This window comes from Wyeomyia smithii, chromosome 3 (assembly GCF_029784165.1).
Source record: "Wyeomyia smithii strain HCP4-BCI-WySm-NY-G18 chromosome 3, ASM2978416v1, whole genome shotgun sequence".
NCBI lineage: Eukaryota > Metazoa > Arthropoda > Insecta > Diptera > Culicidae > Wyeomyia > Wyeomyia smithii.
Window position 1 is genome coordinate 3,947,660 of NC_073696.1, and position 25,960 is coordinate 3,973,619.

A 25,960-nucleotide genomic window follows, 5' to 3' on the forward strand; every position below is an offset into this window, starting at 1 on the left:
GAAGAAAATTCATATCATATCAGTAATATTTTGATCACACTTTAAAGATTATACTAGTTAACAATTAAATACCGCAGAGTGTAGCAAAAATACCAAATTAATAGCTTTTCCCACCTATTATTGAAACTAGCTAGCCTTAACTTACTTGCGTACATCGGACCCGTCAAGAATAGATTCATGTCTAGATGACAACTGGAAAAAGGTACTCAATTCGATATTGTATACGTGGTCCCCTCGGAAGCCCTACCCGGAACACTAATCGCCCCTACCGTCCTCCCTCCTAACCATTCTGATGAAGCAGAAGCACTAACTACCTTCTACTGTCGGTTCCACATGCAACCGACGCAGTATACTTCCCTTGCAGCTCCCCTTCGAATACTTTCCATTTTTCCACGCCGCATACCAAGCATTTTCCGTATTTTTAAATTCATCTCTCATTATCAAATATCGCTCATTTCGCTCTCGTCAAGCACCAGGCCCCGTACGTACGGTCACACACCAGTAGCCTGATAGGTACCTATTGGTCAGTGGCACTAGAAACCGGCACCATTCAGCGTTACGCTACAATCCGACCGCTCTATTGGGAACCCTACAACGGTGACGATATTTACTATTTTTTGCTCCACTGCACACACGATGCTGATTATTATCACCATATCGAACAACAATCACAACGCTCTGCTGTACCTCCGCTGTCCAGCCTGAGCATGCAGTAGCTGAAGCTAGGCTAGTGTCAGGTTAAACTAAGACGGTAGACGTCGTGTCGATCGGTTGGTGTTAGTAGTCGCGCTTGTTCAATGCACGGTAGCTCAACGGTTGGCGACGACGACGACGACGACGGCGTGTTGTAAGCGTAGTTTAGGCATCAGTTGAATCGAGCGCGCATTCTAACTGTTGCTTCCGTTCAAGTCGGAACGACAGCGGAGAGCACCCGGGTCCTCGGTATACTTAACCAAACTAGTAGTGCAGAACCTTAGCTAAAGGTCTACGTACACCTCAGGCCGAGGCTTTGAATTAAACAGTGATAAGATCGACGAATAGTTACCTCATCGACTGGATACCGCAGCGGTAGTACTGATTGTCAATAATTTTACCTGGGTCTGACAAATGTTCTGTTCAACAACTAGTGATTTGTGATGAAACGAAGAAGTAACTGGAAAGTAGTCAAACTGATTAAGTTTTGAACGCAAGAGTTCGGTGTTAGGTGTTACAGGAAGTGCTGAGTGGCGAAGAAAGTGCACCACAATGAATAATCACGATAAAGCAGTTCACGGAAAAGCCATCGAAATGAATGGTTACAGTAAAGACAAGTCGCAGGAGAAAACGCAATGTTCCGATCTCAAAGCACGTTAGTATCATATACATATAGTATTTCTAGACATATCAATCACACCAACTTTAAAAAAAAAACAACCCTTTCTCCTAGAGCACCCAAGCTAGAGTTTTTGGCATTGTCCGAAAAAAAAAACTTGGATAATGACCTGGAGAGACCTTCGAATTGCCGTTCACGCTTGACTTTAGAAATACTTCTAGGTACGTCTATAAGGATAACAGGTTTCGCTACAGTAGTTTTGTTCTTCCTGTAGTTCGAAACTAGTGATGAATGTACGAAACATTTTGCATGGGGACGAAGGTCGATCTGATTCATCGTCGAAACGAAATACATATAACAACAGACGCGTAACGGAATCTCGTACAAAAATTAGCAAATGGATATGTTGAAACGCTAGTAATTAGCAGTCGTTACAAGTGAATTGGGTTAAGTTGGACTTAGTCATTCGATTCACACACAATCGCATTTTTTCGGGACCGTTTGTCGTATTACGACATTACAAATTCAATCGAATGAGTTTTTTTTTAATTCATCATTCAGTAAAATAATGCAATGCAGTCAGTACAATGTGGGAAAAGTGAAAAGCGACTGTTTCCTTACTGAACCAGCACAGTAAATAATTACTTTAGTATTCAATACAAGCTCTACATATTAACACATTCTCTGCAATGATAAAAGCCGGCGTTGACATCGAACAAACCGGTTGCCACAGGCGACCAAATATTGTGCACTTATTTAAAAGTTCGGTATGGAAGGTATGATGTTTATGGCATCAGCAGGTTGACATTTGTTTCAAAGTTCGGAAAAGTTTTATAAATAGTAGTTTTAATATGAACATTTGGCTAAAAATCGCAATTGTCACTTTTAACGACTATCATGATTCAACACAAATGGGTAAAACTGGAAAGTAGCACAGTCAGTCAGGGTCAGCTTGTCTTGATTAAATGAATAGATAATTCGATGTGTTGTACACCGGTGTGTTATGATAATCCGATCTAATATGTTGATTAACTGAAAACTATTTTTATTTTTTGCTCTGCTCTTATCAGTAGCAGGGGTTTCTTTGGTCATCACTTTCCCCTTTCTCGCAACTGGGATTTAAGCTGAAAAAATATTCAAGTTTATGCTGTTTCCTTCCTCTTATCCATATCGCTGGGTGAAAACAGCTAAGATATACAATAAAAATATTAAAACAATTTTTTGTTCGTCGAGTCAGCCGGTTGGTTTTATCACCATTCACGTAAGTTTCGTTATAAACAACTAGATAATTTTACGACGTGATAACATACAATATATAGAGGTGCATGTATTGATTTTGCCGTAACGTATTGTAATATACCAAAATTTGGTTTTTAATATCACCGAAAAATTGTAGTGAACGTGCTGACAGATTACTCAAACTGTGAGAGGATTGAAACAAAAAAAACTATTCTTTTACGTTTCGAAAAAGGAACCAAGAGAACTATCTCTATGCTAATGAGTCGTAAATAAGCAAAAAACCTTGAAAATTTGAAAATGAGACTAATCCAAATGATGAATATGGCATTTTGAAGAAGACAAATGTTAACGCTCGTCAAAATAATTCGAAATATTTGCAAAACGTTGTCTAGCGAGCAGCATTGTGATGGATGTTGGAAAACATTTCATAAAGTGTGGGCGAAACGACATTAATCCAATATAAAATGAGTCTCAATGCAGCAATGCAAATTTCTGTATCACCGTAGTCCAGATTACGCAAAGCATATCTTAAGTGCTACATTCCGTTATAGTATACAGCCAAGCGTTATAGTATACAGGACAATTGCAGAACTAGTTGCACCTCTAGGCTAACTGAGAGACAGCACATCAGACTATGACAGAAAGTAAAGGTTGCAATTTCCTAGAAACATTGAATTACACAGTTCAACATATTTTTTTTTTGTTTTTAGAATATATATTCGATCTGTACGTCAGTACTTACGTACATGTTATATACATGCAGGCCCGAGACGAGAGGCTATTTCACAACTGAGTCTGTTTTAAGAAACATATTTGATTATCATATTTTACAAACGGGGTCAACACATAAAATTTAACAGCCTAGTGGCATCGCTACTCCTGGATGAGATTTATTTATTTATTTAGTGAGAGGACGTCATTGATAACGAAAGATCATCAAGTTAATTTTTTTTGCCACGAATGTAGTAGTTGATTTTGATTCAAAACTGAACAAATGTTTGCCAATGCATAAGAATCAATTTTAATCTTGCTTCTTTCTCTCAGTAAGAAAAACTAACTCTGTGGACGTTTTGGAGGTTCCACATATGTTTCTATCGCTTTTAAACATTTTTATGTGTTTCTATATGCTACTTGTGAGTATCGAAAGTTATATCTAGAGTCATTAATGGAATGAACGTAATCCTAGCAAAAATTAACTAGTTGTATTTTATATCAGTTTTGTTGTTATTTTCAATTTTATGGCAACATTATACAGTTAACAATATCACAAACTGCGATACTTTGACGAAATTATAACTAACAACTTGTTTGATATACACTCATCACTTATAGTTTACACAGTATGGCCTGAAATAATGATGTATATGCAGTTTTTTTACGTAGAGGATGTTCCGTTACAGATATTTACATCATTTACATTTTTTTCTTTTTCAAATACTTATCACTCGGTTCATATTTAAACGGATTTCTTTCTTCCTTGCAGCAATCGATTGGAAAATTTGCTACGCATTCACTCGAATGCAGAAAATTTTAAATTGATTATTGTACCATTAAAAAAAGAGAACTCAAAGGAAAGAATAAAAGTTGCTTTTATAAATGAACAGGATAAAACTGGATTTTTCAAATATAATAGCACTTTCAATGCAATTCGGAAATTTCAGAGATCTTTTGAAAATTCGAAAATTAAAATTCAGACCAATTCATTTACTTTGACATTATTGTTCGTCCTTGACACTTGAAAAACTAACAACAACAATGACAAATTTGCCCATCTGTTTTAGCTGCAGCGTTTGAATTTTGAAATCATTTGACAGTATATAAACAGAAACAAAGAACAACGACGATGGCGTTTTTCTCAGCGTTGTCTTGGTTTGCTTTCGACTATACTGTATTTTCACTATGCAACGTTACCGCGAAAGTGCTTTGATTTTAATAATGCTTGAAAACATAAAATTATGAATGCCTCATGTATTTATAAGCCATGCTTTATCGATTAGAATCGAAAAAAAGATAGGGCTTCAGTATTCTATTGCCATGTCTTGTTAGGACACAGGTTTCAACTAATAAAACCTTAGTTGTTGTCCCAAGCACGGTCGACAGATTATTATACCCAATTAATCGGGAATGCACTAGTGATGGGAAACATCGCCCAAAACGGACATCGATAACAATCGATAATTCCGGGGCTTTTATCGATATTTTTTATCAGATGGTGATAAAAAAAACTATGACAGATAATTGAGTTGGATAAATTTCTCATGAAAGGTTATCATGTTAGCTTCCGTGCGGCCTTCCGGCAGTTAACCGGAATCGCCATGGCGGACGAAAACATGCGTGTAGCCATGATTTCAAGCTCTTTCTTCGTTTTTGTTTTTATTAATTCCTCCTCCGTTTTCGAGACAAAATTGTTACAATAGATCTTACGCTTCAAGTTTGCCCAAAAAATTCTGAATGGGAAGCAGGTGGGGGGACATTGGGCGGATTCGCCGACTTCGGTACCACATCGATATTCAGCCGCTCCATCTCCTCCAACGATCGCTTTGAGTAGTTGGCTGACGTCAAATCTGGCCAGAACACCGTGTCTTCGCGCTTATGGTATTTCTTGGTGAACGACGCAACTTCTGTCAGGCACTTCGTACTATAAATTTCCCCGTTCACGGCCAGTCCGGAGCGAAAGAAGAGCAACTTTGACATCCCTTTCTCGCTGATTGTCAGCCACAGTCGCACCTTCTTGGGGAACTTGATCTGTGAAATAAACTTTACCTCGGTGCTCACTTCCTTCGTGGGGGAGGTAAAATACGAAGAGCCCTGCTAGTCGTTACCATTCAGGGTGGATAGGCCTAGTCGTCCAATCGACTTGACCATCCTATTCAACCGCTGTCGCTGCGTCATTGCCTGCAGCTTCGAGACCAGTGGACGGGACTGCCGCTTCCTGCATGTATGTCCATGTTCTCCAGATACTTTTTCACTGTTTTAGAGCATGCACCAACCTCTCGGCCAAGTGCACGCAGAGATTCAGCCACTTTTCCCTCGGTCTTCCTCTTCAGCATCCTTTGAAGCTTCTTGTCGCTCAGGGTCGTTGGCCGTCCGGAACCGAGCTTTCTTTCGATGCTCTGATCGTTGTCCAATAGTGTCAAGATGTTGTAGATGCCAGAACCGGCATACCCGGCGTCCACAAAGTGCCGCACAATGTCCGTATTTGACGCGGCGAGGTACCGTTCTTCGAACGCGCACACTTCTGAACGAAGTAGCTTTACTTTTTTCGCCATCACAGTTAGAGTTTGACTGATAGAGCTGCCAAATTTTTTTTTGCTAACTCATGGGTTACTATGATTGATGATACTTGAGTAGTTTCGTCAGTGCGATTAAAGGTAAACAACCCATTAAAAATCGGCGATTTTTGTCCGTTTTTTACCGTAAACGTTATTCGACAAATGCAATTTTGCTATAAAAATTTGTTAAAAACAGAGACAGTGATGGCCCAAACAGAATGGATACATTTGCGTTACGTCAATTTGACAGTAAATGTATGGGCTAACTGTCAAATTGCCGCAAACGCAGTCGCCTTGGCCTTGAATGGCAAATCTTACGATACTGCGAATGAAAATTCAAACAACCGGACGAGTTAAACAGTTTGTTTTGGAAAGTCTTCGGGTTTTACGCCGGGAGTGCTTTCTACGGAGTAGTTTCAAGCCGAAGTTCATTTTAAAGGTTGTATTATAAGGGAAATAATTGAAGCAGGCAAAATTCTGTCAATTTTTAAATGGCCAAAACTTCACGAAAAATAAATCAATTTTGACAAAACAGGTTTCATTTTACTGGAAAACTGTCCTAGTTTCCTAGTATTACTTGAGAACTGGACGTGACCAAGGGTCACTGGAAATGTTTCGGATCTCCGGAATGTGTGCTAAAGTGTACATTCTTGCAACGCGTAGAACTTTTTCTGACATTCTGTTTCACTTAAGTTTATATGTTGTCAATAAATCAGAATTCGGGTTCATTGGTAGCCAAAGATTGAAAATTCGCCAAGGAATCATCGAGGTATGAATTTATTAAGTATGGGTGTTGATTTTGGCGGTTTTTTCCCTGTTGGGTACTAATTTTCTTTGAGCTTGCAGCACTTTAGCAGAATTCAATCGAACATGGTGTGTAGGTATCAAACCAAGCAACTTTGCAAACCTGCGTTTGAAAATTTATCTGGATTAACATCTAAAAAGGTCAGATTATTTTCACGTGGATTTTCTCTAAAAGGTTATTTATGCAGATTTTCAAATTAACGTGGTTTTTTACGCGAATTTTTGAATTAAAGCGGTTTATCAAGCGGATTTCTGAATTAACATGGTTTTTTCACGAGGCATGTATCCCCCGCGTAAGAAAACCTAACTGTATTTGAACCTTTTTCTTATGAATCAATATAGCTTAGCAAAAATTATCTATTAAGTCCTTCAAAAATATAAAAATATAAGAAAATGAGTTTAAGATCCTACTCTGAAAAAATTATAATAATGAAATCCGAAACATTTTCGATGTAGGTTGATCACACCAAGTTCCCAAGTACAGGGTTGTTACAGAAACCTTAATTTTGAACCCGCAAAATCCGCGCCACGGTTTTGAAGATCCGCGCCGTGAAAACTAGATCCGCGCCGTGAAAACTAAATCCGCGCCGAAGAAAAAATAATAAAAACTTATGGTTCAACATGGTAAAATTAATACCATCTTAAAATGTCATGCTGATATGTATAACTTGTTTGTATTTAGCTTAAAACGTAGGACAGTTGACTTACTGCGGCCTTGTTAGATAATGATGCTGACCAAAAATGTTGTTTGGAAATTCTTATATACAAATGTAAAATGCCCGTAGCACTGATTTTTTCTCTCGCGATTTTTTCTCGTTGAAAAGAGTAGGATGTCCTGTGAGACATAAGTTAGACATAAAAAGTGAGAATGACGAGATTTGAGAAATGTGGGTTGAGAGGTTCGATAAATACTTAAGACATAAAGTGATAGATAACCATTTAATCCCGTATATTGTCGGAAACAGTCAATGAGTAATTAATAATCTTCGTGAGTTGCAAACTATACTAAAAGTTGCAAAAAATCTTGTTGAAAATAATTCATAGGATGAGATAGGTTTTAGCTAGAAAATAAAAAAACCGGTTATTAATACAATAAAGTCTATGTAACCCACGTATAGCGCCAAACTCGAAAAATTAGAAGCAATCGAAAAAGTAGAAGAATCCCTCAACTCGATTTCAGGTCTAACATCCAATTTATATCTGTAGAAACATGGAATAGACTCAAGTAAGAGTTTTTTAATGCAAGGTGACCACTCAAAATCAATTTCGATTTCCCGCTTTTTTCCCGGTTTTCCCGATGAAAGGCTTCAATTTTCCTGGGTGCTTCATTTTTAAAAATAATGTAAATAACATCATTATACCTGTTTATTTATATCCTTGCGAGAATAGTGTTATTAAATCTATGAAAAATATTTCTCCTTCAAAAATTTTTCTTCCTTTAACTGTTTATCGACTTTCGCAAGTACCTTCGTGGAGACTTCCTGCACAATTTTCGCCCTTTTTATCTAAAAATCGTTGACAATCTTCCTTCTGCTTTTTCTCTCTGTCAACCTGCTCTTGAATGCCAATGGAATGTATGGGAAAAAATTAAATATCGATCGTTTTACATTAGAGCTTAGAAGTTTTGTCTTCTCATGCAAAATTTGTTCTCAAGCGAACTTCTGGAAAAAGAGCCTCAAAGTGACCAATAAAGAAATTCACATGGAACTGTTCAAATTATTTTTTTTTTTTTGGTAAATGTGTTGGAAATTCATAAAACGTTGAGATCTGTCTTATCGAAACATTTTTTTTTAAAGTTTCGATCCTGGGATCATGAAATGTTTGAGAAAATCTCTTAAGGCCCTGTAAAATAAATTCAACCGACACTCTGAATAAGCAATTTGAAAGAAATATTATTCAAAACAATCGGTGTAAAACGCGGCTTTTCCTGGAAATCCGCATGACAAACCACGAGAATTCCAAAATTCGCATTAAAAAAGGCGTGAAAAACCAAACCAAAAACTGCGTAAAAATCAATTTTAATACATTTCTAAACGGAAGCATGACAGTTTTTCAGGAATTCGATAGATTGTAGCTCCTTTTTTAAAACAGTTTACAGACATCCTAACGAAAAACGAAATCGTCTTGAAAATTCTAAAATATATCAACAAATTGTTGCCAAAAAATGTTTTAATGACATCAATTTTAGATCGTTAAAATTTGGAAAAAAAGACCAATTATTCAAGAAATTAATTGGCTAAAACTCGTTCATTGACAACATTAGTAGAAGACATGCAGGAGGATGATTTTCCAGATGTGAAACCTAATTTCCCGGTTTTCCCGTCTTTTTTTCCGGTGATTTGAATTCCCGTCTTTTTTCCGCTTTTCCCGGTAGAGTGGCCACCCTGATTATTAATGTACGTAAACAGTTTTGTGAACAAAGCTTCAAACGACGATTTGAGCAACTGCTAAGTGGGCGTGGGTTGCAAGGCACTCTCTTCTAATAGACTATCGCACTGAATCATTCAACCGCACTTTTTTGAAGATAGTGGTAGCTTGACTCCTCAGTTGGTCTCGAGGTACGATGCTGGGACATAACAAGCCAGTTATCACAGGCTCGAGTCTCAGCACGGGAGAGAATGTTAGTGTCAGTAGGATCGTAACGCTAGCGCCGCAATTGTCCTGTGCGCTTAACAGTCGGCTGCGAAGTCTGTGTATAATAAACAGAAGGTCAAGTTCCGAATCGGATTGTAGCACCAAGGCTTTGCTTTGTTTTGGTAGCTTTGTTTACTTTTGTACCTGAAAAAACAGTTTGAAATCAATGAAAAATAAAACATCAACAATATTGGATATTTGAATTTTGAACAAATTTGAGATTTTCAAATAGAGAAGTTATTATTAGAGAAACTTTTTTTTTCTCAAAAGTGACCATGTTGAAATGTTCAGAAGAGTTTCAATAAATGATCAATGAATTTCAGACGGTTTTCTATACGCCAATCCTTGACAACTTTTCTCTAATTCTTGTCATTACTGACGTCGATGAGACGCATGTGAGTTCAGTTGGTCATGAAAAAAGTCATGCTCTTGTTCGAAAGACTTCTTTCGCTTGAAAGTACCCATTTTGATTTGTTCAGAAGAGCTACAGGCAACTCAATTGTCTATCTAAAAACCAAATTCGAAAAACATTTCAGAACTCGTTAAAAAGTAATATATACGGTTATGGGTATTTCCATAATCAGGATGACGTGAAATCGACCCCAGACGTTGTTTTAAAATCCAAGGTGGCAACTCCCGGTTCATAAAAATCAGCCAAAAATGGCCAAATACCACCCAATATGAGTATTTTCGGAGCCGGGATGACATTCATAGGCCGTAAATCGACCACAGTTGCCATTTTAAATCTATTCAGGGCCACCACATAACATTCAAAGAATTATGTTATTAGTGAAGCCCCAGTAGAATCTTTTTCGGGAAGGACCATTTTGGGGGCACGTAAGGGTGTTTTATTGTCGAGCACATAGAGGTTACGATAAAATTTTGTTGTTGTAGTATCTCAATTATTTATTTTTCTCAATATTTTTAAATAGAAATTCAGACAACTTTCTCAAAGTTATTCCTTGACGACTTTTTTTCTCTTGTCATCTCTTGTCATCTCTTGATTTCCAAAAAAAAACTTCAGTCTTTTTTAAATGTAAGTCTAGATAATTTTTAAAAAAATGTACCTGCAAAGCTGCTCAGTCAAGTAAAGTCTACATACTAGGGTGCCGACCAAAATGGTAATTTAAAGAAACCCTATACGAAATTTTCACCGGACCGAAAAAACACCTAGTGAAAAATCGAAAAAGTGGTTGAAGTTTGGCTGTTAAAAATCCAATAATTCACCCAAGGGGGGTTGGCTGCATAAAATTTCGGGTTTCGAACATTTTTTTTGGTGTTAGATAGCTTAAAAATGCATGAAAAATCGAGATCTGGTATCATCTGAAAAAATCATGATTTTTGTGATTTTTCGGATTTCTCAAGGTCTGACTTGCTTTTTATGAGGTGGTGCAAAAAGTTTAGATATTTTCTTAAAGTTCTCCAGTACTGAGTTGTCGAATTCATCTGTTTTTAGGAAACTAAAATCTATAAATGCCTTTTTAGTTACCATTATTTCTCAGAAACTCAGTGACACCCGAGGCGAACCTTTACACCACCCCCAACAATACTAAATCTTGTCGAATAGCAGCACCCAACAAATACCTAGCGGCAAAAGCAACTCCTGGGGTAGGGTAGGTGAGGTCTCCTTCTTTTGGGTCTCCTCCAGTAACCAGCCGCACTGACTTGTGCTCACCCTTATAATATCGATAATTATCGCTAACGTCAAAAAATCAACGATAATATCGATGTCCGGCATTTATCGATATTATCGATAAGTATTGATAAGTTTCCCATCACTTGAATGCACTTCTTTACTTCTGACTTGAACAAATATCATATGAAATATCGATATTTTATCTGTCTACTTGTGCACAAAATTCAGCTGATCCTACCAGCATGTTGCGTGTGTCATAACTCCATTGGTACTTTTCCGCTGGTTGCCAACACGAAATGAGATCCATTTTTCGTACATCTACAGGGTGGCAACGTGAAAGTGATACACTTTATTAATGTCATACTCAAACCAGAGTTTTTTGACGTTGACTAACGTCTATATCGAAGTTAGGCCCCTGAATTTGAAATCTAGTAATTCAACCAGGGAAAACCAGAGAAAAGTGGTCAGGTTTTGAGCGCTTATTTTGCAGTCATCTATAATCAGGTTTTCGAGGTTTTGGCATCAATCGATCAGAAATTCTTTTACGGTTAAATTTATGTAACAAAAACAAACTATTGTTTGAGATACACTATTGAAAAATTGGTAATTAATATCGATTGTCTAGATCATACCGCGCAGCCAATCACTACCTCTCTTCCCAAGCACAGTCGACACTAACGGATACAATCGATCTGACTTTGTTGTTATTGTTGTTGTCACTTTCTGTTTCCGATGTTTATGCTGCTGCTAGCGGAAAAAAACCTTGCAAATATGCATCTTTTTGTTGGTGTTAATTTTACGACAGCGGCCGGCGCCCCATCATTCTGATTCCAAAACCGCACCTCGAAATTTTGGTACAGGAGCGGCTAATTGAATTTTCTGTTTTACCAAATGCTGCTGCTAGCGGAAAAAACCTTGCAAAAATGCATGTTTGTGTTGGTGTTAATATTACGACAGCGGCCGGCGCAGCTTTCAAGAAACATTTGTCTCTACCATTCCATCATCTATGTAGCCCCTCCTTCTTTCTAATTATCTGACGAAGCCTTGGTATAAAACGTATTGTTCGAACATTTCACCCCATCAGTGTCATTATTAAACCGTACCGGGTGTTAGCAGCTAAAAGGAGGAAGAACAAAATAGTACCGGTCATCTCGTGCCGGTTTCACCCGTGGTGCTGGTGGCTGTTGGTAATAAATGGCTACTGCAAAATACTAAAATGGCTGGAATTCTGGACGGACTAACCAGTAAACGAGAATAATCGGAAACTGGTACCTTTTGGTGTCTCGAAATTTTTTTACAGAAGTTTTGTAAAAGAAGCGTTGCAATTACCTCTACTATTTGCTTCAATGGAATATTTTTTTTTATAAGAATACGGTAGTCAACGTCATGCGTCGTGTCTTGAATACCACCCTCCTACTTTTTCTCTTCGGAATCGATTTCAATAACATCTATGCGTAGTAAAATTAAAAATAGACTTAGTAGAGTTCGAATCATTCACCTTTGTGTTCGATAACGGCCCTTACACACTTTTCGAAGTCATTGCAAGCCGCCCGGACGACTCCGTTCGGCATTTCGTCCCAAATCTTCACCAAACGTTTTTTGAATGTGTCCAAACCCAAATGCCTAACGTCGTGGAACTTTCCTAGCATGTATTCCCAGATACTGGGGATACTGAAGTCTAGCGGGCTTAAATCCGGTGACGATGCAGGTCATTCAGATGAAGTGATGAAACAAGGCAAATTCTGTTTACATCATTTCTGAACGTTCTATGCCATATGCGTTGATGCTGAATCCCGTTGAAAACAAAAACTGTCTTTCCCAAAAAACATTTCAGCGCAAGGATGCAAATGGCCTTGGATAACGTGTTGCAAGTAGTACTCCTTGTTTATTTTCACGCCCCTGTCAATAAGTAGCAATGGTAATTTTCCTTTGGTCGATATACCTCCCATAAACCATCACAGCTGACACATTTTGATATCGCTCGACTGCTTTTTTATCGGCTGGTATATTACGAAGACATGATCCATGAACACGGTCATTTTGCTTGTTCAAAGTTGCCTCCAGAGTAAACAACTTGTCGTCCGAAAAAATAAGGTTGTAATCTGCATGCGTCTTTAGAAGCGACCGAGAAGTAGCAACCCTGTCGGCAATATTTTTACGAGTTAATCCGTGAATTTTCTGCTTTTTAAAAGCTGAACATCCAAGGTCCTTTTTCATAACATTTTGCATCGAAGTGTGGCTCATGTTCATGTTCGCCGGAAACGTTCCGTCACTGCTTTGATGACCACTGGAATCCGAACACTCCGTTTTTTACCAGGTTTCTTCTTGGGAACAACCGTGCCTGTATCCTTGAAACTGTGGACGAATAATCTGCTTAAATTCAGATGAGACAGCACCCTTCTGATCACGATGTTAGTTGATCCCTGCAGGTGCAAGACCCTTATTTGTTCTCTATTAGAATACATTGCAATTTTCTTCGGAGCAGAACTGAAAACTGACTGTATTTATTCCGTATAAACAGTAAACACGTCACATTTTCAGAACATGATCAGATGTTTGTCATGCTGTGTCTGAATACACAACGAGGGGCACTCGAATATGTGTATCACTTCTATGACGTCACCCTGTAATCAAGCAAACGGAACCAAATTTGGCATGTGAAGGTTTTTTAAGACTAGCAATATTTCCATGGTAGTTTGATACCCCTTCCTTTCGTGAACACAAATCCCTCACAAATAAAACACAAATTTCTACACAAGTCCAGAACTAATCAAGAAATGGAACTGAATTTGGCATGCCAAGGTTTTTGGGAGCAAGAAAAATGTTCGTGGTGGTTCGACACCCCTCCCTCTTCTGGAAGTGAGAGGTTTCATACAAATGAAACAAAAATTTCTGCACAACCTAAAAACTAGTCATGTAAATGGAATCAAGTTTTGCATGTGGAGGTTCCTGGGGCCAGCAATATTTCCATGGCGGTTTGACATCTCTTCCGTTCCTGAAAGGGAGGGATCTCACACAAATAAAACACAAATTTCTACACAATTCAAGAGCTAATCAAGTAAATTGAACTAAATTTGACATGTGAAGGTGGGAGCAAGAAAAAATTTCATGGATGCGTGTCTACATCCCTCTTCTGGAAGGGAGGGGTTCCATATAAATGAAACACAAATTTCAGCACAACCTAAAAATGTAGTCAAGTAAATGGAACCAAATTTAGCATTTGAAGGCTTCTGGAGGCTAACAAAAATCACAGGAGGGTTGTATGCAAAGCCACGACCGCAAGGTTGAAGTAGAATACTTTTACAAGAAAGATAACCCGGCTGCTTGCGTGTCAGTCATTTTAAAAACGGATTTGTTTCGTATATACCGCTTGTTAAGCACAGTATCAACAAATCGTAATAAACATCACACTGCTGTGCATTTAAGCAGCATCAAACCTCAGTTGCAGTTTATAAATAACCATTTTTTATGCTTTTCCAAATAAATTTAGTAGCCTTAAAAAAGGCCGATTGCTGCAATTGCAATTTTCATTCAATTATTGCATAAATGCTTCATGGTCAGATAGCGTGCGATATCCACTCTGAAATAATAAATTTTTCGAACGTTGTGGAATGATATAACTGGAAAAATAGGCTTGGCTAAATTATTTCCAGTTATACCATTCTACAACGTTCGAAATTTTATTTCGTATGTCGTAATAGTCTTGTACGAAAAAATACATCTCATTCATTCTGGCCACGCCTTTATTTTCAGTTCCTACAGTTTTTTCTCAGTTTCGTAACAAGGATGTACAAAAATGATTTCTTGTGGACATTCTGTCGAGCCGGACCGATAGAGCACACATTAAGGCAACAAAATAACATGTATTGTATCGTGTTGCGCGGCTTGGAAGAAGAAAATGTTCCCGTCCCCGTGTCGTATGGAAGCAGATTGTTGCGTGTTTGATATTGCCGATGGTAGACATGAGTATCGAAATTCTGCTGTGATGTCTAACCATAACCGTCTTCTTTACGGCGTTACAGCCTTGTTAATGAAGTGTTGTAAATTTTCTAAAACAGACTCAGCATCGTGAGCAGAACGTGCCGAACTTTTCTGTTTGAAAGCCGATTTGTTTCGTATATACCGCTTGTTATGCACAGTATCAACAAATCATAATAAACATCACACTGCTGTGCGTTTGCAGCAGCATCAAACATCAGTTACAGTTTATTAATAACCATTCATTATGCTCTTCCAAAAACATTTAGTAGCCTTGAAAAAGCCCGATTAAATGCTTCATGGTCAGATATACCCGCTGCAACTGCTACGCTATTCGTAGCCATGCCACAGTTGTAGCCGCTATACGCTGCAATTGGTATCCGCTGTCCCTGCATCAGCTGGCCCAGCTGCTTACGATGCTGAGATCCGCTGCAACTAGTGCGCTATCCATTGCTACGACACAGCTGTGGCCGCTATTCCCTATCGCTGGTATCCACTGCACTGCTACTGCTGCTGCTAAGGGATGATTGCTGTTGTCGCTGTCTAGAACTATTATGAGTGGCTTCAGCTAAAACAGGCTCTTATATAGGCCAAATTGCATCTTTCCAATTGCAAGGTATAAGATTCTGTCGATCGTGCTTGGGAAACAATCATATAACGACCAATCAGAGGTCGAATTTTTCGTTTTGACAAGGCTTGACTATTTTCAATAGTACAATAGTTTGAATAATACAATTACAATTATCTTCATTTGGGAAGAATCTTAGAAAATTTTCGAATCTATTGCTGCAAGAACGAAGGAAATCCATCGAGTACTAACCGATTTATTAGCATTTGAAATTGGACATATTTTTCACTTTTTTCGGTTTTGGATTTTCATTTCACATCCCTATGTAGCCAAACTTCCTGAGAGAAGTATTCTACTTCAATACTTCTATGGTGGTTTGACACCTCTTCCTTTTTGATAGGGGGGGGGGGGGGTGTACGTATCCCATACAAATGAAACACAAATTGTTGCACAACGCAAGAACTAATCAGGCAAATGAAACCAAATTTGGCATGTGGAGGTTTCCGAGATTTAAAAAAAATGTATAGAGGATCGACAGCCTCCTCCTCTCTTCTGGAAGAGAGGGTTACCATACAAATGAAATCAAAACAGCCTAGAATGAACGGAATGATGCGAAGCAGCCAAAAATCGACTTCAAACGCCAATCCAGATTAAAACTATAGGTTTTTGGAAAACAGCCAAAGCTGCCCGAATACTCAGAGGCCAGAAATTGACTCTACATAGCGTATAACTGCCTTTAATGGACCACCTAGTAGCGTAGCTGAAAATTTTGCAAGAAAAAGTGTAAATATCTAAACTGAATTAAGTATTTCATTATGTATAAACATGAAGTAACATGTTTATCATCTTTTCTGCATGAAAAGCAACTACATAATACCTCTATTTTCTCATAATAAAAATAATAATAATCATCGCTTCAGTTTCCTTTAATGGCCACCGTTTCCTTATTTTGACCACAACAATTTTCTTATTTGGGCCAGGTCTAAATAATTCATCTCTTCAACCGTAGCTACCGCTGCAGTTTATTTGCCTTTTCGTGGTTTTCCGGACCACTTGCTGCTTGCACGGAACATTACGGTGGATCGTGGAACATTGGAGCGCCTGCGAGCTTCTCTAGTCGAAACACCACTTGTTATTGCTTGAAGACACTCAGTAACAGCTGCTTCAGTATATTTTTTACCCATTTCCGGCGGTTTTCCCATTTTAGCAGCAATTTTATACAATAACTCAATAATAACAAATTTATGGTAACTATGGTAACTTTGATTCGCGGCGTTATTTCGATGATAGCTCTTGTTCGAAATGAAGCATGTCGAAATAAGGAAGACAGTATTATTTCCACCCTTAATTGAGCCATTATTATTTCAATATTTTAAGTGTTTTTCTAGTAAAATTTATTGCTTATCTTTTAAAGATATTCTTATCCTACCCGTTCATCAAAAATCTGATTATTTTCGCTCGGAAAGTAGTTCGATACCCCTTCCTTTCGTGAACACAAATCCCTCACAAATAAAACACAAATTTCTACACAAGTCCAGAACTAATCAAGAAATGAAACTGAATTTGGCATGCCAAGGTTTTTGGGAGCAAGTAAAATGTTCGTGGTGGTTCGACACCCCTCCCTCTTCTGGAAGTAAGAGGTTTCATGCGAATGAAACACAAATTTCTGCACAACCTAAAAACTAGTCATGTAAATGGAATCAAGTTTTGCATGTGGAGGTTCCTGGGGCCAGCAATATTTCCATGGCGGTTTGATATCTCTTCCGTTCCTGAAAGGGAGGGATCTCACACAAATAAAACACAAATTTCTACACAAATCAAGAACTAATCAAGTAAATTAAACTAAATTTGGCATTAGAAGGTATTTGGGAGCAAGAAAAAAATTTCATGGTGGTTAGACACGCATCCCTCTTCTGGAAGGGAGGGGTTCCATATAAATGAAACACAAATTTCAGCACAACTTAAAAATGTAGTCAAATGGAACCAAATTTAGCATTTGAAGGCTTCTGGAGTCTAACAATACTTCTATGGTGGTTTGACACCTCTTCCTTTTGGATAGGGGGGGGGGGGGGACTTATCCCATACAAATGAAACACAAATTGTTGCACAACGCAAAAACTTATCAGGCAAATGAAACCAAATTTGGCATGTGGAGGTTTCGAGATTAACAAAAACATGTATAGAGGTTCAACAGCCTCCTCCCCTATTCTTGGAGAGAGGGTTCCCATACAAATGAAATCAAACAGCAATGAATGAACGGAATGATGCGAAGCAGCCGAAAATCGACTCCAAACGCCAATCCAAGATTAAAAATTTAGGTTTTTGCATTTGCTACTGATGTTTCCGGAACTGTATTAAAACTCAGAGGCCAGAAATTAACTCTACATAGCATTTTTAAATCCAAGATTCCGGTGTTCGGAAAACAGTCAATGAATACCAAAATGGGTATTTTCGGAACCAAAATGAAATTCAGTGGCCAGAAAGTGACTCCACTTGCCATTTCGAAATCCAAAATGGCGACTCCCAGTTTCTGGAAAACAGCCGAAAGTGACCAAATACCACCCAATATGGGTATTTCCGTAATCGAGATGATGCATAGAAACCAAGGATCTTCTGGTTTTTTGAAAAACGCCCAAAAACAACTTAATATCACCCAAATTTCCGGAACCAGTATTTGGAAGTCGCGAAACATAAACCAAATATTTCGTGACTTCCAAATACAGGTCGGACTCACTCCGGATAGTCGAATTTTCCGGATAATCAAATCACATTTTTTTTCTTACAAATTTGCCTTCAACGAACTTAAAATAATTATTTTCTTTAGTTGTGTCACTTGAATGAGGCAGTGGTGTAACCAAAAATTATTTCTGTGGAAAAAAGGAGTAAATTCACGAAAAGCAAAAAAGTAATTTGACACTGTTTCACTTAACTCGGCCATGTCCAAACATGCCAGAAAAGATAGAAATGGTAAGAAATGTGCTAAAAGAGATAGTAAAGGTAAAATTTCAAAATAAATGTTAAAAACCAAACAGCAGAAAAAATTATTCTGGATAATCGTCGTTCTGAGCTCTCTGTAAAGGAAAGTGCATAAAGCAGGTTCTCCAATTCAAATCATTATACACTAAAGTCGCTTTTCACGCGGGGTATACGTGCCGCGTAAAAAAACTGCGTAAATTCCGGAATCCGCGTAAATTCCAGAATCCGAGTAGAGAAATTCCGAAATGTGCGTGAAAAAAAAAATACCACTTCGAAATCCGCGTAAAAAAAACCGTGTGAATTCCGGAATCCGCGTAAAAAAAACAGCGTAAATTCTGGAATCCGCGTAAATTCCGGAATCCACGTAAAAGAAGCCGCGTAAAAAACCAGCGTAAAAATCGATCTTAGTATACTGATTTGACAAGACCAATAAATTAAGAGATGTTTGGGGCCACTAATAAAATAAAAAAAATAGTTTCGGCTTTGTGCAATCAAGTTTGATTTTTTCTGCGACTTCAATAAAAAAATTCAGCGTATTCTGCTGAAAATACTGAATTCGTTTCAGAAAATTCAATACACTTCATTCAAAATGTTGGAACACTTGAACAAAGACGGGTAATTCTTTTTACAACCGCACTGTGAACTACATACTGATGTCTGCCAGTAGTCAGTACGAACATAGTTCTGGTGAGATTCAATATTCGTACAATTTGCGTCTTGTGAAACTGGGAAAATGGCATAGCTTGTGAAAAAAGGGAACATCACGAACTGTAACCGAATTTGTGATGGGTTATTGTTACTTTTCCAATTGATTTTTAGTTCATTTATTGGTTTGCTTTTGAAATGATGTGTTAGCAAAAGTTTGAGGAAAACTTCACCTATTGATCAAGGAGTTTGTGTTCAAAATCTGTTTAGTGAAAGTAATAATGCATGCATTCAAAATGGCACACGACACGGACCATCCTTCTATCAGTTAAAGAAGGGAACTGGCGATTGGTTGAATGCTGCGAAACTAAACTCAGCTTACCTTTTTAATAATTTACTATTGAAAAGATGTATCAACTATTATACCACACGTTTGGAGCAACCTCCTTTTTCTATCAAGGCATTGGCAATAAAGTCCGTTCAGTGGTAGTAAAGTGTGTGGCTACTAAAGTAAGACGTAATCCCACGTGAAGTGAAGTTTGCCTAAAACTCACTTACGACCACTCTCGAATGCAACATTGCAAGTAATGTAACAAACAGTTACTGTTCTACGTCATTGCCAACTTTTACTCACCGAAATAAGTAAAACTAGGTATTTTGAAATCGAATTGTTTTATTACATGAACTCATATACGAAACAAAAGTGGAACTGAATTGTTTACAGAAATTTGATGATATCTTCACTCTTCAATCTTCACTATACACAAAAAATAAGTTTGCTCTCGCTCAACTGTTGCATGCCAACACCCAGCTTCCATTCGGTGATCTATAGTTAGAACTCGCTCTGGTTCAACTGTGCGCGTGGCTTGGCGCTCGGTAAGGAACGTTGAAAGCTTGTCATAACTCTCACTCGCGATCAGGCTGATCAATAAAACTATCAATTTGCTTTCTACCAGAAGTGAGTGGTAAGTTAGTTCTCTTTAAAAAGAAGTGGTATACCCTTCACTCACCACAAAACCAGCTTTTTAGCTCAGTTCGCGAGCCGATTGTCTACCTCCAATCAAGGTTTAGCAACTTTGTCGATGGCAAGATTTTACTATGAGGCGTATATTTTGAATAAGACAGAAAAAATCTATTTCTAAAAGCATTTGTATGTTTTTTTTTCAAGCATAAACTGTTAATTTTACCAGGAATAAATAAATTATCCGCCTTTCATCATACAACAAATACACGGGTTTTTTTTGTTAAATTATTGGAATAAAATTTATGGATTTTTATCAATATTCTACATATGATGAAATTACGAAGAAATCATTTGTATGGTGTATCAATGTGTCGCTATGGTAATCATCGAACACAGCCTACATTGATTGTAACACAAGACGAGTGCCTTTTCATGCTACCTGGTGTTTAGCTCTGATGCAATAGATTCCTAGGCTTCCCAAAGACAATCATTATTCAATCTGCACAATGAACATAAAAGTTCAATTAATTGAACTCAACCAGCAACTACAATTAATCCATTTAATGTAAACAACATTAATGGTAAGTCTAAACGCCGCATACCAAATCTGGCCACATTATCCAAAGTTGCTCAGTTGACACATTAGTGGCTGTGGTAATCAACGCAGAGCATATCATTAGTCGAAACCCAGATACACTTAGTTCCGTTTGTCAATCAAAATAATGACACCAGTGATTATGATCGTGACGTTGTTAGTGATTATTCATACATCAGTAGCTGCCAACTGCATGCCAACTGATGCTCTTTGCAAAGCGTAGATACTATTGAATTTCTCCGCTACACACCAGAAAGTAGCAAGCACCAAGTAATGCACCACAACATCATGCTTTGTTTCCCCGTGCCGATCACCACGGTTTTTACACGTGCTCAGCTCAGCGTGTAGCACACCAGTTTTCAATAGCATTTGTGATATTATCAATATTTGTTTATCTCAATTCGATTGACGAATGACGACCACCCTAACTATTATTCTATATGTTAGGATAAACACCAACGCCGATAGTTGACAGGTATTCATAATTTTTCATGATTGCAATGACATGCAAATGTCTGTAATTATATAGAATGTAATGCAAACTTATCTGAGTGCATTCAATTCCGGTCGAGAGTACATGTACTGGTGAGTATTGTTGAGATGCAAGTTGCATGAAAAATCGTAAGTTAGTTCTCTTTAAAAAGAAGTGGTATACCCTTCACTCACCACAAAACCAGCTTTTTAGCTCAGTTCGCGAGCCGATTGTCTACCTCCAATCAAGGTTTAGCAACTTTGTCGATGGCAAGATTTTACTATGAGGCGTATATTTTGAATAAGACAGAAAAAATCTATTTCTAAAAGCATTTGTATGTTTTTTTTCAAGCATAAACTGTTAATTTTACCAGGAATAAATAAATTATCCGCCTTTCATCATACAACAAATACACGGGTTTTTTTTGTTAAATTATTGGAATAAAATTTATGGATTTTTATCAATATTCTACATATGATGAAATTACGAAGAAATCATTTGTATGGTGTATCAATGTGTCGCTATGGTAATCATCGAACACAGCCTACATTGATTGTAACACAAGACGAGTGCCTTTTCATGCTACCTGGTGTTTAGCTCTGATGCAATAGATTCCTAGGCTTCCCAAAGACAATCATTATTCAATCTGCACAATGAACATAAAAGTTCAATTAATTGAACTCAACCAGCAACTACAATTAATCCATTTAATGTAAACAACATTAATGGTAAGTCTAAACGCCGCATACCAAATCTGGCCACATTATCCAAAGTTGCTCAGTTGACACATTAGTGGCTGTGGTAATCAACGCAGAGCATATCATTAGTCGAAACCCAGATACACTTAGTTCCGTTTGTCAATCAAAATAATGACACCAGTGATTATGATCGTGACGTTGTTAGTGATTATTCATACATCAGTAGCTGCCAACTGCATGCCAACTGATGCTCTTTGCAAAGCGTAGATACTATTGAATTTCTCCGCTACACACCAGAAAGTAGCAAGCACCAAGTAATGCACCACAACATCATGCTTTGTTTCCCCGTGCCGATCACCACGGTTTTTACACGTGCTCAGCTCAGCGTGTAGCACACCAGTTTTCAATAGCATTTGTGATATTATCAATATTTGTTTATCTCAATTCGATTGACGAATGACGACCACCCTAACTATTATTCTATATGTTAGGATAAACACCAACGCCGATAGTTGACAGGTATTCATAATTTTTCATGATTGCAATGACATGCAAATGTCTGTAATTATATAGAATGTAATGCAAACTTATCTGAGTGCATTCAATTCCGGTCGAGAGTACATGTACTGGTGAGTATTGTTGAGATGCAAGTTGCATGAAAAATCGTATACGAATCCACGGAAATATCAAACCGGCATGCCTTCAAAGGCCAAACGCTCTAATTAAATTGACATCATTTTATGACGAAATAATTTCTGCCGATAAAATCAATCCATCAAAATGGGTTAATAGAACAAACTCGATAAAGCTAATCTTCCCAAATCCGATCTGTTGCACATAAGTGGCTATCGCTTCCATAACTTGTATACGTCATATGCTTGTTTGTACACTGGTACAAGGTAAAATCAACACCATCCATGTTAGACATTCCAACCATTTGCGCATTTATTGCTGCCATTAAGTGTTGATGGTTTCATACTGTGTACCTACTGAACTGTTTATCAGTTTCGAACAGATTACTGCATTTCACTGATAAGCATCAAGAGAAATTCAATAACAGTATCATCATGTGTTAGAAGTTCTCATTTGTATAGCCATCGATGGCATTGCAAGTGTTGTTGACATGATTTCGAACAACAAACCGCAGCGATAGGAACAATGACATTTAAGTACCCTTGACCGCAATCAATCCACCCGGCGTCGGACCTAGTTCGTTCAGTAATTGATCAGTTTAATCACGTCAAAGTCGTTCCTAAAAGCCACGCAAAGAACGCAGCATGAGAATTGAAGGGAAAAAAATCCGCACAAACCGTCCGACAGGTATGGTTTCATGTTGCCGATGATGCACTACACGAATAATAAACAGCAGCGGCAAATATTTGCCTACAACATTCTGTGCTTTGACGCTGGGTGTGCGCACCGCGCCATAAGAAGACGGAAATTTTTTGCTCGTAACGCTCAACTTTGCGGCAACGGTGACCAAGTTCAATATCAAGGTTCGTCGCCTATGGACGCGTGAAGTTCATGACTGTGATACCAGCACCAAAAATCGTGCAGCGTAGGCAAGAACCATTGGAATTTGAATGTTGAAAAAAAAAGTAGACGGAAGATCTATCCTGCGGTAACTGTAGATCACACCAGCATAAGCATACGATGACGGGTGTTATTCACCCAAGGTTTGCTAAAGTCATAATCCGCATAACTGTGGTCGAACTGAAACATGAATGAGCTTAAATTTTACACTTGTTTTAAGTGAACTTAGGCTGTCCCAAAAAAAAATCGATGTTGAAAAAGTCAAGGTGCTCAGCCCTAAATTGAAAGATAATGTTATTTATAGCATTTTTGTGGAACATTTTGACTTTCTAAAAGGCCATTTTCAGGTTGCCCAAACTGGATATATGAAAAAATGACTTTTTCAAGCTACAAAACCACTCTTTTGCACTTTTTTCAAATCTATTCGATTCCGTAATTTTTCCATATATTTTTTTATTTTTGTGAGGTTGTTTTAAAATATTTTGGATGGTTTGGTTCAGCATCGCATTCAACTATTTGACTCACAGAGCCCACTGAACATCACAAAAAAGTGAATTTTCCTTATAATTTTCAGATAAAACCCTTCAGAACACATATAGAAAAAAATTTTGATCATGAACTGAAATTTTTACTGCAAAGCGGAATTCAAGACGAAAATTTACATGAAAAAGATCCTTGATATCTTATCGGGGGGCTGAGATATCGGCGTTTTTACATGTGATGGAAAACTATGCATTTTGTCAAAAATGCCACTAAAGCTCAATATCTCCATTGCACAGTGTTTTATTTTGCCGTTTGTGCGTATAATTTCCTAAGTAGTGATTCAAATGTTGATTGTTCGAAGAAGTTTCAGGATATTCAAAAATGCATCTTTTAATGTAGAAAGAAGGGTGATCAATCCACCAATAAGTAAGATAAAAAATTTACTTTTTAATCAGAATGAGATAGATGCAAGATGTCTTCGACAAAGTTTCTATCGTTTACATATTACGAGCAGCATTGAGTTTTCTATTAGAAGGCACGAAAAATCATAATTTTCGTTCTAACTTTTTTCGCAGATTTTTCCAAATTTTGAAACCTTCTACTAAGTTATCAGCCATCCTAAAATGCATTTGTTTTCTGAACATTGTTGTTTTTTATCCCCCAAAACAAAACAGTTATTTAACATATTTGTTAAAATGCATAGTTTTTCATCACATAGAAAAATGCCAATATCGCAGCTCCTCGATAAGATATCAAGTATCTTTTTTCATGTAAATTTTCGTGGTAAATCCCGCTTTGCAATGAAAATTTCAGTTCTTGCTCAAAGTTTTTTTTATTTGTGTTTTGATGGGTTTTATCTAAAAATTATTAGAAAAATTAATTTTTTTGTGATGTTTAATGGGCTCTGGGAGTCAAAAAACTGAATACAATGCTGAACCAAACCAGGCATAAATAACGTTTTGGCAACCTGAAAACGACCTTTTAGAAAGTCGAAATGTTCTACAAAAATGCTATAAATAACATTATCTATCAATTTAGGGCTGAGCACCTTGACTTTTTCAACATCGATTTTTTCTGGGACACCCTAGTGAACATACATTTGTTCTAAAGTTTTTTTAAAGCTCGTTAGTCATTTCTATTAGTAATCAAATATTGAGAGAGTATTTGTCGTGCAATCAGTTTAGTTTTTTTTCGCTCTTGTTCCTCACTGCCAGCCAATGATGCATCATAAGCGTTATTCAAAATTGAAACAGGGAAAACCATAGCGAAGGCACTTTCAAGTATAAGCAAATACGTCTGTGTATACTTGCACAGATTTTCCAACGTAACATTAAAACAGGCACTTTAGACACCAACAAATTGTGTATGACCTTTATTAGCAGTATGAAATAATTTGAGTTTTTCCGGACCATCCTTTTTTTGAATGACCTCAGTTTACTCAAAGTAATGAACAGAACATAAAGCAATGGAATTTTTTGGTATTACTTTTGAACATTTTCCAGCCCATTCAATTTAAAACAGATCGTACAAAAAACAATATTTGACTTGTGGGCATTTTTTTTTCAAGTTTTCCTCATGAACCAAATTCAGAAATTTCAAAATAAGCAACTGTAGAATTTAGTCTCTACAAAAAGTAAAATATCAAGTTGTTTGTGAGCAATCGATTGAGTATTTTTGTTTGCAATTTCACTCAGACGAATAATTTTTTCGGCCAAATAATCATCTATAAGCCTATGAACATTAACTTGCTTACTACCTTTTAAGTGGAATGTGTTTACTTTGAAAACCGACGCGCTTCAAACGTCGCAATAGCGCCGGCATTAGACCTTTATCAATCGAAACAAACAATGACATGACCAGTTTCATCCAGTCCCCCTCAAATCTTCGGTAAACACTTGATAAAACGCGATCCGGACCTAACCGAACGGTTTCTCACAATATATATATATACACGATCGATTGCCACCGCAGTTGTGATATTGCTTTTTTCTTTTATCAAGGTTGTCATGGCCACTTCAAGTGGGCACCCGCACTTTACGGGGGTCGTCTATAAGGCAAAATAGTAACAATAAAAATATATAAATAAATATTACATTAAAGAGTGATATAACTTTACTGCGACGCCATTCAAGGACTTACCAGTTTATTTCA

At 37.5% G+C, this 25,960-nt stretch overlaps 1 protein-coding gene across 1 annotated transcript in view; it reads left to right on the plus strand.

Moving 5' to 3' along the window:
• The first annotated feature begins 749 nt into the window (after window positions 1-749).
• The window catches only part of LOC129730472 (putative inorganic phosphate cotransporter), a 41,128-nt gene continuing 15,917 nt past the window's right edge, over window positions 750-25,960 (plus strand). Inside the window, exon 1 of the mRNA XM_055689816.1 lies at window positions 750-1,348. Within this exon, the coding sequence (XP_055545791.1) occupies window positions 1,246-1,348 (103 nt within the window). The 5' untranslated portion in view covers window positions 750-1,245. The remainder of the gene's footprint in view (window positions 1,349-25,960) is intronic.